Source organism: Mauremys mutica, chromosome 3 (assembly GCF_020497125.1).
Source record: "Mauremys mutica isolate MM-2020 ecotype Southern chromosome 3, ASM2049712v1, whole genome shotgun sequence".
NCBI classification, from domain to species: domain Eukaryota; kingdom Metazoa; phylum Chordata; order Testudines; family Geoemydidae; genus Mauremys; species Mauremys mutica.
This window is the reverse complement of record NC_059074.1, coordinates 66075228-66092543: the sequence shown is the minus strand read 5'-3', so window position 1 is coordinate 66092543 and position 17316 is coordinate 66075228. Positions and strand designations below refer to the sequence as shown.

Sequence of the window (17316 nt, the reverse complement as noted above, 5' to 3'; positions counted from 1 at the left end):
AAGAGTATAATCCACAGCCAAACTAGCAGGCTGGTGCTATGTAGTCTCTTTTCAGAGGCACAGGGAACTTGACAGTTTTGTGAGTGCTACAGTGAGAGGGGCTGAGCACTGCAAAGGAAATAGCATTAGGTAGAGTCAGGATTGTTGGTGTCAGCTGCAAGGATTAACCAGGCTGGCGGGGAGGTCACTGTACTGTAACCAGACTGCTCTGAGCCAAAACTGCACAGCACAGAAGCACCCAAGGTTACAGACCAGGTGGTGACAACCCCTTACTGGTCTGGGTGAACCCCCAAAGTACCACAACAAGTACAACAAGAAAACTAAGGAATATTATAAAGAGATTACTCTTTCTAGTACAAGCTGTAATGAAAGTCCCCAAAAGCCCAGATTTTTGGACATCCCCATGAGACTCAGAAATTGCTATTAATGAACTCTCCAAAATAGAAGCCCTAAAATAAGTGCTTTATTATTTAAATAGCACACACATCAAAGATTCTCTCAAAATGTAAAGAAATTCAAAAAAAGATTTAATTTAACATTACTTAAAGTTCCTCTCTATTAACAAATACATAAAGAGTAGGAAATACAATGTTAAGGATTTAATAAGGAACACAAAGTTGCAGAGTCAAGCACTAAAGTTAGGAAATGCCGTAGTGAACATTGCCTTTGCAGCCTTAATTTGGCCCCCTGAAGCGTATACATTATGTGATGCAGCCTCCACTTGCACACAGATTGATTATCTATGAAAAGTTTGGTGTACTTTACTTGCCGAACATCACATGATAACTCTGTGGCAGAGGCAGGGATAAAATCCAAGTCTCCAGGGTGGCATTTAACTTCCCTTTCTCTTCCTGCAGTCCCCTGCCTCATTCAGTACAAGCCTTCCAACTTCTGTAACAAATGCAACAGGGGTGCTACAGACAATAGCCTTCACTTCGCAACCTTGATTCATCCCTAGAGTAACTTACCCTGTGCACTCAATGAACCATGGGTCCTGGTTTAAAAAAAAACAAAGTAGTATGTGAACATGTAATTAAAGACTCTGTGCTTGTCTACACTTAAAACAGTGCAGTGATTCAGCGTAGACACCACTACACCGATGGGAGGGATTCTAGCACTGTCTACACGGGGATTTAGACTGACTTAACTGTATCTCTCAAGAGTGTGGATTTTTCACACTCCTGAGAGACACACTATGTCGACCTAATTTTCTAGCACAGACCAGGCCTGTGTTATAACGCATACACACAAGGTGGCCAAATTAAGACTGCATGAACACAACATTCATTCTGGCACTTCCTAACTTAAGAACACTTGACTTTGCAAGATTTTAATCCTTTTTAATTCTTGTAAGAGGCCTTGTAATGGATAGCAGATGAAAGCAATTGTGCTGTTTCCCTTTGCCTGTTACAGAATCCAGATCACCCATATATTAGATCGGCAGGATGTATCTGATTGTCCATCTTTGACATCATGAAGGCTCAGTACAGCCACATAAGTGATGTTAGCTTTGCAAACTTTGTAAACAATGCATGACTCTGCATCTATTTTTTAAAATTTAATGTTATTTACATTTGCCAGACAACCAACTCAATCTAAGAGGTTTGTCCATCTAACACCCTGAAAGATGATCAGGAAGGGTTAAGGTCTTCATCTTCCACATCCTGGTGCCAATCTGAGAATATGCATCTAGGGCTGGAATGAAAAACTACTTTCTATTGTAACTAGTTGTTGTGTGTATTCTGGCTACTTTTACCCATGTTTCGCTTCAGTGTTTACAAGTGCAGTTTTCACATGAGGAGCACAGGACATCAAGTGTTCCAAGAATAGGCTGGCCCCTTTACTTTGGTTGCCTAATCAGCTACAAAGTACTAACGGGCCACTTGGAGCTTTTTGATCTTCCTTTCCCCCTTTTTAGTAGGGAAAAGGCTGTGACCTCCAGATTCTGCTACTGCAAGCAGACATTGAGAGGGGAAAGGAAAAGATGATACAGGCCCTGAGCTGTCTATTCTTTCAGCTGCTGTTACAGTTACCATTAGTTGCTTTGGTACCTCTCCTTCAGGTCTGATTTTTTAAAGTAGCTGCCCCACAGGTAGAATGAAATAACCCCCAGCTGCTGCTAGTGGCAAAGGAGGCACTTGAAGATAGAGGCTGTCTACCCCCCAAATATGTACCTTTCATTAGTAATGAATGTATGCCTCAGCTGGACAGAGATTATAAGGCCACCTGCGACTGCTGTTTGTGCTCCCTACTGCTACTCTTCCAATTAAAGGAGTAGTTTATTTTCACCCATTACCTAAAATAACTGTATACCTCTTAGTTCAGAAAAATTACATAAGCACTCAATGCCAAACCCACTCTCTAGAATGGAGATACTTGTAGATTACTTAACTGGAATGCTGGATTTCTTACAATGGGAACAGACAAACAGAACTAAATGATACAGTTATGGAAAGAGTTCGTACAAAAGAACAGAGTAACTGACTCCCTTGACTTTTTGCAGGTATTTAACAGGCTGGTTTATTTTATTAATAAAACTGGATTTGAGTTCTGTTGGTCACTGTTCAGGACACCTGCACATGTGTGTTTTCCCTCAGTCATCCAGCAAGGGGACCCCTGCCTCAGGCTTCCAGCTCCCCAGCCATTTCTTTTCTAGGGTGGAGACCCTTCTGAGGGTGCATTTCCAGGCTGCACAGTTCCCTGCTTCATTGTTGCATATGAAGAAGTGGGTTTTTTACCCACGAAAGCTTATGCCCAAATAAATCTGTTAGTCCTTAAGGTGCCACCAGACTCCTTGTTGTTTCTGCTTCACTGTGTTATTCCCAGCAGAGACAGCAGCTTGCTTTCTCTGTCAACAATTATAAGTTACCTCACAGTTCTTTCTACGCAAGCCTATTTTATTCTTAAGGTAAAAGCACTACAAAGAAAGCATATTAAAAACAATAGAAGAATTTACACAAATGCTAATAAGCTTACCAAAGATCACTCTAACCTTGACATGGACTCTGGCTGGAGCAGTCCTTCCAAACCCCACCCAAGGGGTTTCTTTTTGGGGTGCATCACAGCATCAGCTCAGAATAAGCACACTCATAACAAGTTTTGTCCACCCTTTATACCAGGGGTTATCAAACTGGGGGTCGGGACCCCTCAGGGAGTCATGAGGTTATGGGGGGGGTCATGAGCTGTGAGCCTCCACCCCCATACCCTCCTTCACCTCCAGCATTTATAATAGTGTTATAGATTAAAAAATAAAAATTATAAGGGCGGGGAGGTCACACTCAGAGACTTGCTGTGTGAAAGGAGTCACCAAACAAAAATTTGAGAACAGCTGCTTTATACAGTTCTGGGATCTTTGATCTGGAGTTTCCAGGGGCAGGTAATTAGTTTTCCTCCTCAGGTAGTAGTTTCAAAAGGGTTGATTTGAAGGGGGTCATTTGCATTCCCTGTATCCCCAATTACCCTCCTAGGAAATCCACTTCCTACATATTGATCTAAAAACCCCTCTGAAGTTTTTAATACCTTCCAGAGACTGCACTGGTCACTCTCCTAGAAAAGTTACATACATATAATTCCACAGTAACACATACACAACTGCATTTTTAATACAGTGAACCCCAATAAGATTTACCTTAATTCAATAAAGTTCATTTGGGATATTGCAAGAAATTGTCAGTCTGTCACACTGCTAATAATCAAGAAAAAGCACTTTTATTAAGTAATGTTAGTGGACAGATTCAGCTATTCTTACCTGCAATAATTTGTTTGAGGTAAACGTGATGCCCAACAGGAACCTGGAGATGAGTACTCTGGGGCAGCATTAAGCAGAAAAGTTTGGTGTCATGGGTGACTTCTGTTTTAGAAATCAGTTTGCACTTTCTGTAGTACAGCCCTAAAAGAGAAGGATTGAGAGTTTGTTGTTTTGTTTTGGTTTTTTTTTAATATGCCTGGTAAAGCAGCAAAGTTAGGCCTGACATGCAAAAGAATTCAGGAAACTATATTTTTATGGGGTTTCTACATTGTGATAAATCTAATCTTGGCTTTCTAGTCTTCTGCACCTGTTAGTGGTGTCAGCATAAAAGGTTTTTAAAATATGTACCTTTCACCCATATACAACACTAAAAATTGCAAGGTGGATTTTTATTACATTTTGTTTTAGAGATTTTATAAAAAATATTTTGGTCTGGGAATTGAATATATATTCCTATGTTATACTCTTAAAAACAGATCAAGGAGTTTGGGTTATCAGCTGGCATAAAATTGGGAAAGTGCAGAAAGAGGAGAGAAGCCAATGGGCAGCAAAACAAAGGTGAAAAGAATAATGTATCTGAAATTTCTCTTTTAGACTCATCATACTAGCAGAGGAGGTTGCTTTTATTTGGTAAACCACCTTCCCGTATATTTAGAACACATATAGATCTGTTTACATAAGTATTTGGAGAGAATCTTGCATTTATAGCAGCCATCCAATAGCATTAATGGATTAATGCTACCCTTAACTTTTAAAAGAGACTTATTTGTATTCCAGTTGCCCTGTTGTGGGCCTTATTGCTGCTTTGGTCATCCTTGCAGTGAGTATTCTGCTGTTAGCAGATTAATCTTTACCAAGGGGGGGGGGGGGACAAAAAAAGCTCATGTAAGTGCTGAAGGCTGCTGGCCCTGAGACTGTGTCACGCAAGTGCAACCTACTTAGGGCTTGAAGAGCATCCCCTCAATTTCCTTCTCCCAGTAACTGCAGAATCAGGATAAAGCTGGTCAACTGCAGCGCTTTATTGCTGCTCAGCTCAAACAAGAAGTTGCTACTAGTTTGTCAAAGAAAATACAGATACAAAATTTATGTTCATTTTTCATTTAAAAATAAGTAAATATATGCAAAAATCATATGCAACCTGTAAGCACCGAAAAACTCCTCATATAGCTCTTGGTGCCACTAAATTTAAGCACTTTACCATTACATTCTAAGCACTTTTCCTCCTTACAGAACAGGTCATCCAGACCACTAATGATAAAAGCCTCCTCTTTTCTGGGTCTCAGGAAATTTCATTGAAAAGTAGTAAAAGCAAGAGCTTTTAAACAGAAAAAGGGTTTTATAGCAAAAGGACATTTTTATTGGATTAAAGTAAAAGCGTTTAAAGCAAGTTGTTCCAGCTGAGCTGTATGTGTACATGTGTCCCCAAATTGCTTTATATTCAAGGAAGATCAAATATGTGTAAAAAAGCCAAGAACATCTGACCACATAATTATACCTGCAAACGTATGTGCAGGATACGTTCTGTCCAGTTTGCTCTGCAAATTTCAAAGTTTGTAATTAGGCTAAATTAGAGTCTCATTTGCTAGTTACATATTACTGTTATTGAAACATGTCACCATTTTCTATGGTGTTTTGCAGCATATATTATTGTATGAGTTACTTTAACATATAGCAATTAATATGGAGATTGTCACTATAGAAAACTGCTTAAAATGTAATATGTTTGAGATACCACACATTTTTATCATAAATGTTTTTTCATGGTTTCTGTCTAATATATCCTATAACAGCTTGCTTTGGATGAGTGAAAAGAAAACCCCAGATGCTTTGGGTGTATGAGCAGGATTCCTACATCATTTTATCTGAAAGGGCAATAAAGGAGTTTGATATTCTGATATGATCATTTCAAGGTTCAGCAAGATAGCAGCAGCTGTCTTCCAGCACATAAAACCTTCTCAGTCAGTACTGCATATAAAAACTCTTTTGTAGGATAAAAATTTTCAAGAAAGGTGTAGCGGCTGATGGAGAAGAATTTTATCTGATGGACAAGATTTTATATACACAACAGAAAAGATTTTATACATTGGCTACCCCTTGTGTATAAATTTTCAATCATGAGGAAAAAATTGCAAAAAGCGACTTATAATGCTGAAAATTTTCAAAAACTGTCCTTTATCAGGATCTACTCAAGATTCAGCTATCAATTTTTGTGCAGTTACACAATTTTTAGCAATACGTCAACAAAAAAGTGAAACTTCCACAAATTGCAATAAGATATCAATTTTGAATACTTCCTATTAAAAGCGTATGAAGAGAAACTAAAACATACACAAAAATTCAAGTTGTACAAAAACTCGCAAGTGAAGTTTCCACACTAACTTTATATATATATAAAGAAAAACAGGAATTTATGCCCCATTTTAGGCCCACGTCTGAACATAACATTAACTAAGGAGATGCAGTCAGTGCCTCCATATTTTCCTGGAGACATAATACATCACTAAGTTCACTGAAAGACATCAATATATGCCAAGAATTTTATAGATTCTGCATACCTTCATAAGAAGCATCTGGAAAGCTCTGCATTAAGATCATAAATCCCCAAAATGCAATAGTTTCTTTGAGTGTGACATTATAGAGGCCAAAAGTTGTTTACTTCCTCAGTTAATTTTCATGGAATTTTCTTCAAAACACTTTTGTTGAACTCATTTACACGTGTTATCTGATTAGTTAATATTACCTCAAAGATTAATATCTGGAACAAACGAACTTACACTTATCCCATGGTTTTCAGCCAAGTTTTAGTTAAGCAGAAAGTAATTTTCCAGTCAAGAGTTTGTCCACGGTGAGTTAATCTCTTAAGTACAGTACTGTGCCATAGAATTCCTAATTATCTGAAGGAGGAATGACCTGCTTGCTAAATTTTATTTGAAAGCTCACACCGCTGCTTCAATTTCAAAACCTGAAGAAATCCCCCCCCCCCGTATTCAAATAGCTGAATACCCTTTTTTGCCACAGAATCTTAGTTGCTCACAAACATTTATGACATTATTCTCACAACAGACCTGTGAGGTAAAGCAGTATTACTTCAGTGTTCAAACTGAGAACTCGGGAACTGACTTAGGGTATGTCTACACTGCAATTAGACACCCACAGCTGGCCTGTGCCAGCTGAGTCAATCTCACGAGGCTCGGGCTATGGGGCAGTTTAACTCCAGAGTAAATGTTTGGGCTCAGACTGGAGACTGGGCTCTAGGATCCTATGAAGTGGGAGGGTCCCAGAGCTCAGGGTGAAGACAGAATCCAAATGTCTACACCACAATTAAACATCCCCTTAGCCTGAGCCTGGTGAGCCCAAGTCAGCTGGCACGAGCCAGCCACAGGTATCTAATTGCAGCATAGACATACCCTCAGTGGCTCACACCTAAGGTCACGCAAGGCCCATGGCAAAGCCAGGAATTGATCACAGATCTTGGTCCAAATCCAGAATTTAATCCCAAGATTATTATTCATTTTACAGTAGCACCTAAAAACCTCAACTGAGCTCTAAACCATTGACACTTTCTACTCTAAGTTCTTACAAGCTAAAACAAGACAGAAAATGGAAGGAAAAAGGAAAGAGGCACAGAAGACTACACAGCTGGTCAGTGATAGAGCCAGGAATAGAACACAGGTCACATGGGTCCCAATCCAGCACCCTATGCACTACTAGACGACAATGTTCTTGGACCTTCCTCTCTCACCAAGTCTGTTAATAAATTGTAACAGCCAAAAGGCCTCAATCATTAGTCTGACCTCTTGCACTATACAGATCTTTATACTTCACCCAGCTATCTACCCCTGTAATTTGTGCTTGGCTAAAAAATTCCAGAAAGGTGCCCGAGTCTTGATTTGAAAACCTCTAAATGATGGAGAATCCACCACTTCCCTTGCCAGTTTGTTCCACTGGTTATTCATTCTCACTGTTAAAAATGGGTGCCTAATTTCTAATCTGAACATGTCTGGCTTCAGCTTCCAGCCATTGGTTCTTGTGATGCCCTTTTCCACTATATTAAAGAGCCCGCTTACTAACCGGTATTTTCTCCCCATGAAGGTACCTGGAAACTAATCAGTTCACCTCTCAATCTTCTTTTTGTTAAACTAAAGGTTGAGCTCTAAAAGTCTCTCGCTATAAGGCATTTTCTTTAGTCCTGGAATCATTTTTATGGTCCTTTTCTGCACCACCTGCAATTTTTCAAAAATCCTTCTTAAAATGTGGGCACCAGAACTGTAAGCAGTATTTCGGTATCAGTCTAACCAATGTTATTACAGAGTTAAAATCACCTTCTTGCTCCTACTCACTACTCCTGTTTATACATCCAAGGACGGCATGAGTACTCTTTGTCAAAGCACTGCACTGGAGCTTATGTTGAGTTTCCAGTCCTCCACTATGACTCTTAAATCCTTGCAGAGTAACTGCTTTCCAGGATACTGTACCCCATTCTGTAGGTGTGGCCTGCATTCCTTGCTCCTAGATGTATGATCTTGCATTGGGCTGTATTAAAATGCATTTTGTTTGAACTGGCCCAGATCACCGTGTATGACTGCCCTGCCCTCCCAATTATTTACTACTCAGCCAACGTTAGCATCATCTGCAAATTTATAAGCAGTGATTTTATATTTACTTCCAGATGAGTGATAAAAATCTAGAACAACAGGCCTAGAACCAATTCCCTGTGGAATCCCACTAGAAACACCCTTGTTTGATGAGTTCCTATGGACAACTACTCTGAGATCTGTTAGCCTGTTCCTAGTCCATTTAAAACCATTTGAAACCATTTAGTGCTCATTTTTAGTCAAACATTGTGGTATAAAATGAAATGTCTTAAAATCTAAGTATATTACATCTATGCAGTTATTTTTATCAACTAAGCTTGTAATCTTAAAGAATGAAATCAGATTGTTTGACAAGACCTATTTCCCATAAAACCACGTTGACTGGAATTAATTCTATTACCATTCCTCAATCCTTTATTGATTCACTTCTGTATCAAGGTTTCCATTACCTTGCCCAGGACTGATGTCAGACTAACTTGCCTATAATTACCCAGGTCATTCTACTTGTCCTTTTGAATACTGATACAACATTAGCATTCTTCTGGAATTTCCCCAAGATGCCGAGATTTAACAAAAGTTAACATTTAGCATGAGATCTCCTCAGTCAACTCTTTTGGGAGTCTGGGGTGAAAATAATCCAGACCTGCTAATTTAAAAATGTTCATCTCTAGTAGATGGTGTTTAATATCTTCCTTGGTTACTAATGGACTTAAAAGTACTTAATCATCCTTAGAAGATTAAAAAATATCACTCTTCTTTCCAAATACAGAACAGAAATATGTATTGAACATTTCTGCATTAACAGTTTTATCAGCTCTATCTAACTAATGGGTTTATACCATCACTAGGATTTCTTTTGTTCCTTATATTCTTATTTCCTTATTGTCCTTAGCCCTGTCAGACAAGGATTTTTCTGTGATGTCTTTAGCTTCCTTTATCAGTTTTCTATACTTCATAACTTCCAATTTATATTGGTTGCTTTCTATTTCCCATTTGATTATCAGATTATAAAACCAGAAGGAACCCTCGCGATCTTTTAATCTAACCTGCACAACACAGGCCATGGAACTTTCCTGAATTAATTCTTGGTTGAACTACAGCATCTCTCTCTCAGAAAAACATCCACTTTTGATTTAAAGATTACCAGGGATGGAGAATCCACCATGACCACTGGTAAATTGTTCTAATGGTTAAATACCCTTACTAGAAATAAGGAACAAATTTTTAACAGTACCCACTTCTGTGCTTTATTAGGTAGCACAATGATCCATATTCATTCAAGATCCTGTGATTCTGAGTGGTTAACACCACAAAACAGGTGGTATGTTTAATATCCAGTTCCATCATCCATCCCTTCCCACTTCTTTTATCTACTGTATCCTTCCAAACAAGTTATAACCAGTTATTTTAACATTCCAATAGTCTCAACAGGTTTCAGTAATGCTAATTATATCAAATTTCTTCTCATCAATGAGAATTTCCAGTTGTTCTTGTTTGTTACCCAGACTTGTAGCATTGGTGTAAAACCAATTTAAAAACCCCTCTTCTCCTCACATTCTTTGTCACATCAGTTCAATTTGTTTGTATGTGGGAGGGAGACTTTGTAGCAGACTGCAACTCCAGGAAACGTGGAATACCTAGAAAGGATTTTTCTGAAGGGAGGTGCAAAAAGGAGCAAAGGTGGAGTGAAGATACAAGTGAATTTCCACAAGACCAAGCCTTATACATACTTAACAGCATTTTGGGGGAGTTGAGAAGACAAAATCTAGGGAGAAGAGAGAAAGCCAAGAGCATGTTTAGTATGACTCAATATAAAGTGTTTGTTCAGGTCCTGAAAGATTTTGTTTAAAAAACAAATAATGAAAGTAATAAAGAATTGGGGGCGATAATTGGCTAACAGGTTTCTTCTCAGTCTTTGACTAAGATATTAAACCAAGATAAGTTCTTTATGTGGCTGGTCAGGTGGAAGATAAAGATTATGTGCACTTTTGAGAGAGTGGGAAGATGGGGAAGGAAGGGAGGGAAAAGAGTAAAAAATCTCCATGTTGTGGCTAAAATTTTCTCTGAGTAAAAATTAGTCAGAAAATCCTAGCCAGTGTGTCAGCTTTTCCGGGTTGCATCTGGCTATGACCTTTATTTACATAGTCACTTTACAATGATTTCCTAACTTGCCATGCTAGTGTGCTCTGTGAAGCTTTATTTTTTCCCCTACTGTATAAAAACAAAAATTCTACTCTGCATCAGAAAACAAGGATTTTTATATCATGTCACCCTGTCTAAGCTACCCCCACACAAAATCTACATTTCATAAAATACTATTTGATTTTTCTATTGAGTTTTAACTACTGCATACTTTCTGAGGTGATGACATAATTGTGATTGCAACCCAACTAATTCAGAGTTCGATATATACACACACACAGTGTTAGAGAGACATGGTGGATAAGGTAATATCTTTTACTGGACCAACTTCTCTATCATCAATAATAAGAAATATTACCTCACCCATCTTGTCTCTCTAATATCCTGGGACTGATATCACTACAACTACACTGTATACACAGGTGTTGTCACTTTAATTGTTGGGGTCAACAGGAATTAAAAAAAAAATAAAAAACCAATGCCCCAGCTACTCAGGAACACACACGCAATATTTTCTCAGCCCATTCCCAGCAATGAATCTTTTTAAAAGGGAACCTAGATGAATTTACATTCAGTTTTGAAATGGTGATCAGCCATAATGTTTCATACTTTTAAAAAAAACTGAATTAAATGCTTTTTGCAGGATTTTCCACAAAAGTTGCATCACTGTGCTAGTGTATGGGAACCAGGAAATGAAGCTAGAAAATCTAATTTCATTGTCTAAACTGAATGAAGTACAAATAGTAAACAAAAAGCATTAAAGATTAAAAGTTACTTAAATGGTTTAATATGGATTAATTTAAGTAATAAGTAACAAAAATATTTTATTAAGTATGATTTTTGCCTAATAGTGTTTCTTTAAAGAGTCTCTTCTATGAAGCAGGTGATGGTAGCATAGTGTTAAAGTGCTTGCCTGTCACCTCTGGGGCCTGGGTTCGATTTCCGCCTGGCACAGCAGTATGAATATGTTGTGATGATCTCAACCTATCTCCTGATGGATGGATTTCCATACCACGCACTTTCCAGAAAACCACCTATAAGAAAATTGCGTCTCAATGACTGGAAAGAACAGAATAGTTGCTATGTTTTACCACTGTACTAAGTGTATTTCAGTGGGTACATGCTGCCTTTATTCTACAAATATATGTTCTAACAGAATGTTAGTAACATGGATCTCAGTTTTTTGTTTACGCTTTAACGGAGAGATAGGCCTAACTACAGTGAAGATTAAAATCAATTATTCAATTAATTCTCTTTAAAGTATCATCTAATTGCTGATACATACAGGGGCGGCTCTAGCCATTTCGCCGCCCCAAGCACAGCGGCACGCCGCAGGGGGCGCTCTGCCGGTCGCCAATCCCGCGGCTCCGGTGGACCTCCCGCAGACGTGACTGCGGAGGGTCCGCTGGTCCCGCAGCTCCGATGGACCTCCCGCAGGCGTGCCTGCGGATGCTCCACCGGAGCTGCGGGACCAGCGGACCCTCTGCAGGCACGCCTGCGGGAGGTCCACTGGAGCCGCCTGCCGCCCTCCCAGCGACCGGCAGAGCGCCCCCCGCGGCATGCCGCCCCAAGCACGCGCTTGGCGTGCTGGGGCCTGGAGCCGCCCCTGGATACATACCTTCCATACAACATTTTACTTCAAATATTACCTACATTGCAACATAGAACAAAAACTAACAAAAAAGAGAGGGCACTGTCGCCACTTATAAATAACTATTTCTCAAGAAAATCTCTAGCACTTGATCTTAAAAAAAAAAAAAAAAAAAAAAAAGGAATAAGCCTGGTAGAATAAATGTCTTAAAATCTCAAAGGATTTCTCTTGAAGCATTTCTCTGTATCAATCAGTCCTGAGGTATACCTGTGGTTTTTCTTGGAAACATTGAAATAATTTTTTTTGTAAATTGGGTCCCTTTAGAAGTTTACCTGTCATAATTCCTAGACTACTATAACTATTTAACTTGACTCTGTCTTACCAACACAAGAAGAAAAAATTCCTCAGCAAGGTTGAAATCTAATCACAGACTTGTTTAGATTTCCATATGTGTCTGAATTTCCATACAGAAGACCATAACGACTGCACCAAAATAAATACCATACTATTTCAATCAGAAAGTCAGCTAAAATGTACAGCAAACAGGTCAATTCCTTAAATTAAGAACTATTTTTCCATTGCTTCGTTCTCAAACTATCTAGTCAGTGATGGGTGAGCCCCATGGAAACCTATTCATTCTTCCATTTAAATAAACATGTTTTTGCAAAATGATAGCTAAGGCTGGAGTCAATGTTTGGCAAACAAAGATATGCACCTGGGATCAGAGATCTTCATCAGCAGTGCCCGGACCGCACATGTGCACCTCCCCCCCTCTAGGGCTATGAACAGGACGTATCTTTCTCTGTTGCAGATCTTATGTTTCAGTTCCAAAGCAGAAGGGAGGATGGTGGGTAGTGGAGCACCCAGAAGGGGACACATCTTGAAGAACCTCAATTACTGCACAGGGCAAGTAACCTTTTCTTCTTTGAGTGACATCCCAATGGGTGCTCCACTGTAGGTGACTAGAAAGCAGAGCCCCTCACTGGAAGGCTGGGGCTTTGGAGCAGCATTTACTGCAGATGATAGGACAGTATGTCCTAGAACAGTATCTGCTGCACCGTTATGAGTAATGGTGCAGTGACAGATAAAGGCGTTTGCTGATGCCTATGTGGCTGCTTTGCAAATGTCAGCAACAGGGACATTACTGAGAAAAGCAATGGAGGTGGAGAGTGAGCGGGTGGAATGTGCTCTAATTCCAGTAGGAGGATGTCAATTGTGTACTTGGCAGGACAGATGTATACACTGCGAGATCCACTTGAAAAGGCGTTGCTTTAGAGATGGCTGCACCCTTGTATCTTTCGGACGTTGAAGGAAATAAATGTGGCAATTTTTGGAAAGGTATAGTTCTGTCCAGGTAGAAAGCTAACATGCGTCTGACGGCCAAGGTGCGCAGTGCTGCCTCCTGTTGGTTGCCATGAGGCTTCGGAAAGGAGCAAGAAAGGTGGATAGGTTGACTCCTATGGAAAGAGGATGGTACCGTGGGTAAAAATTTGGGATGTGGATGTAGCATAACTTTGTCTTTCTGAAAAAAGTGTGTACAGAGTATATGCCATAAGGGCACCAATTTCACTGACCTGTCGGGCAGACATGATAGCAACAAGAAATGCCATTTTCATCTATAAGTGAATGTAGGAACATGTTGCCATTGATTCGAACGGAGGTCTAGCAAGAGAGCGCAGGATGAGGCCAGAGTCCCAGGTCGGCGTTGGCTCCTGTATGTGAGTGTAAAAATTTTGGAGGTCCTTCAGGAAATGTTTAATGAGTGGGTGTTTGAAGATGGAGTGGGCATCTATGTGGCAGTGGAAAGTTGTGATGGCTGCCAAATGCACACGAATGAAGCTGGTAGATAACCCTGATTGTTTAAGGTGTAAAATATAGTCCAGGATAAGTGGCAGTGGAGAGTTTATTCCAGCACTGGAATCTAACCCATTGGTGGCGGTACAGTGCGTCTAGTCATGTTACGACTGCTATTCAAGAGCATCTGTCTATCTAATTCCAAACAGGTTACTTCCGAATCCCGGAACCCTGGAGGAGCCATGTTTCAAGTGGAGAAGTTGTGACCTGCATCCTGTGAAAGGACTCATGGAGTTGGATGGAGAGAGATCGGTTGGCATGCCATCATACGAAGAAGGTAAGTATACCAGATCAGTCATAGCCATGTTGGAGTTATAAGGATGACATGGGCTTGGTCCCCTTGTATCTTGTGGAGTACTCAAAACAGAAGGGGGAAGGCATAGAGCAGTAGCACATCCCATGAGATGAGGCATGTGTCTCCCAGAGATCTGTCTCAGTCCTGCCCTTGAGCAAAATTGAGAATTTTGCAGTGTGGCAAAAAGATCTATAGTGGGGAATCCCCAGCAGTTGAAGATGAGCTGACAGATTCATGTATCCAGTTCCCACTCATGCTTGTGGGATAATCTCCTGCTCAATGAGTCCACAGCGGCGTTCTGGTTTCCAGGGAGGTATGTGACCGAGGTGGTGGTGTTGTGTTGGATACACCAGTTCCATAATTTCAATGCCTCCAAGCATGAAGACTGGGACCTTACTCTGCCTTGCTTGTTGATGTAAAACAGGCAGGCAACATTGTCCATCACAACTCTGATGGTGTAATAGTAATAAGTGGGAAGAAATGTCAGCAGGCATTCCAACCGCTCATAGCTCTAGGAGGTTGATGTGTAGTGTGTATTCGGTTAAGAACTATCTGCCCTGCACTGTATGAGTGTGAAGCTGCACTTCCCCAATTGATTAAGGAGGCATCAGTTATTAGAATCATGATCAGCACCAGCTGAAGGAAAGGAACCCCGACACAGACGTTCTTGGGCTGTGTCCACCAGGTAGTGAGTCCTTAGCCCTCCTTGGCAAGGATAAGAATTTTGCAGGCTGTGTCCATGAGGTAGGTATATTGTACATAGCCATGCCTGAAGATATCACATGCATAACCGTATGTACTTTACCACAAACTTGGCTGCTGCCATCTGGCCGAGTAGCTGGAGATATATCCTGGCGGAGATCTGGGGGCAGGCTCGTACCATGTATACAAGATTGACTATGGTCGAACATCTGTGAGCTGGAAGGCAGGCTCTGGCTTCTATGATATCCAAGTGTGCCCCAACGAACTCCAAGTATTGTACCACCATTAAAGTAGATTTCTCCAAGTTCACACAAAGGCCAAGATTCGTGAAAAAGTCCATCATCACACGGATGGAACGAAGAGCGTCTGTTGCAAATGGAGACTTGAGGAGATGGTTGTCTAAGTGTGGAAAGATGACAACATCCTGTTTGTGTAGGTAGGCAGCAACTACTGCAAGGACCTTGGAAAATACACGAGGGGCCGCTGACAGTCTGAAAGGCAGTACTTTGTACTGATAGTGGTCAGTGCTCATGGTGAACTGAAGAAAACATCTGTGGGCAGATGTATTGTGATATGGAAATATGCATCTTGGACACATCGATGGCTGAGAACCAGTCTCCCTGCTCCCGTGCTGGGATAATGGTAGAGAGAGTAACCATCTTGAAGCGTTGCAGTTTGATTAACTTGTTTAGGTTTTGAAGGTCCAGGATTGGTTGCCACTTGCCAAATTTCTTCTAGATCAGAAAATAATGGGAGTAGAAACCCTTTGTGTTGGGAAGGGACCAGTTCTATGACTCCCAGTTGCAGAAGATAAATCTATTTTGTCTCATAGAATGGGGTAGTGAGATGGGTCCCTGAAAAGGGACAGGGAGGGAGAGTGGCAGGGCAGGATAGATTGGAAAGGGGTGAAGTATCCTTCCCTGATGATCTCTAGAACCCACCAGTCCGAGGTATTTAGCCTCCATGATGGAAAGAATGGAGTTAATCAGTTGCCAAACTGGTGGGACGTCAAGATGGTTGGTGTGACTGAAACAGGGAAAGGTATCTTGATCACAGCTTCAAAATTGTTGTTTGGCTAGAGGTCCGTGAGAAGCAGCCCATTGAGGAGTTGCCTGTCTGCATTTGGTAAGGGGCTTTTGTCAACAGCATTGAATGTCATAGTGCCACTGGGAGTGTACTACAACAGTTGTGGATTGTGGGGGAAGTTGGTATTTCTGCAGGTGTCTCTTTGGCACTGATGTGTAAATACTGAGAGAGCGGAGAATAGCTCAGGAGTCTTTAAGGGAGTGTAGTGAAGCATTCATATGCTTCGTGAATATTTTGGGGTCCTCAAAGGGTAGGTCCCGCCACACTAGTTTGTACCTCCTCAGGAAGGCCAGAGAGGTGAAGACTATGGCAGTCGCGATGGAATGGGAAGAAGTATCCACAGAGACTCTAGAGAGACTTCTAAGGCTGTACGGGCCAAAAGTTGTCCCTCAGATATGAGTGCATGGTATTGTTCTTTCATGGCATCAGGAAGGTCTTGGCAGAGTTCCTCTAGTTTAGAGTAGTACAGCCTCGTAATTAGAGATGCAAAACTGGAGCATGGCGGATGAATAAGCCTTGTATCCAAATAAATTTAATTGTTTTCAGTGTCCTGATGGGTGGATCGATATTGGCGTCCTTTTTGTTGCACCGTATTAACTACTAAGGAATTTGTAGTGGGATGAGAGAAAAAAAAATCCATATCTTTTGCGGGAACATAATATTTTTTGCCTGCCCATTTTCAGGTGGGAGGGATAGACGCCGGGGTCTGCCAGAACACTTTAGCAGGGGCCTTGTTAATAGGTCGGACTATTTTGGATGAGGAAGATGTGCACAGGATATCGAGTAATTTATGTTGCTGATCTTTCACTTTCTCCAAAGGAATCCGGATGAAGTTTCAAGTCATCAGCAGAAGTAGAAGGTGGATTCATGATAAGGTTATCGGGGGAAAAGGAGGAGAAATAGTGTTGGTGGAGCTTCCTCTTCCTGTTCTTCATCTTCATCTGTTACTGGGGGAGGCTCAGTCTCTGGTGGTCAAAAAACTGATGGAGAAGGCAAAGATGTAGGTTTCCAGCTTCGCTACACGAAAAGCTTCCTGAACTGTGCCCTGTACATGGCCCAGGGGTCCCAGTATGGCCAACGGGGAGGGAGGGGAATGTGGGGTTGCATCCATGGTTGTCCATGCCAGGGTTCTGGTCCAGGTATGAATGGTGAATAGTGAGGATATGGAGAGGAAGTTGCTTGTGCCTGTCTTGAGTAAAAGGGCATGATGAAGCACTCCCCTTCTCCTCCTCATCACTGGGAAAGGGAGGTGCTGTCCTCGAAGGAGAAAGAGAAGAATGTCATGTGTCTGAAGAGGAGGGTG

The 17316-nt window shown here is 41.0% G+C and overlaps 1 protein-coding gene across 2 annotated transcripts in view; it reads right to left on the bottom strand.

Annotated features, from left to right (window-relative positions):
- LOC123367549 (cytochrome b5 reductase 4) overlaps positions 1–17316 on the bottom strand; it is a 79108-nt gene that overhangs the window by 23639 nt on the left and 38153 nt on the right. For both annotated transcript variants that reach the window (XM_045011863.1, XM_045011864.1), the window contains one exon: positions 3749–3889. In XM_045011863.1, coding sequence (XP_044867798.1) covers positions 3749–3889 — 141 coding nt within the window. The remainder of the gene's footprint in view (positions 1–3748; positions 3890–17316) is intronic.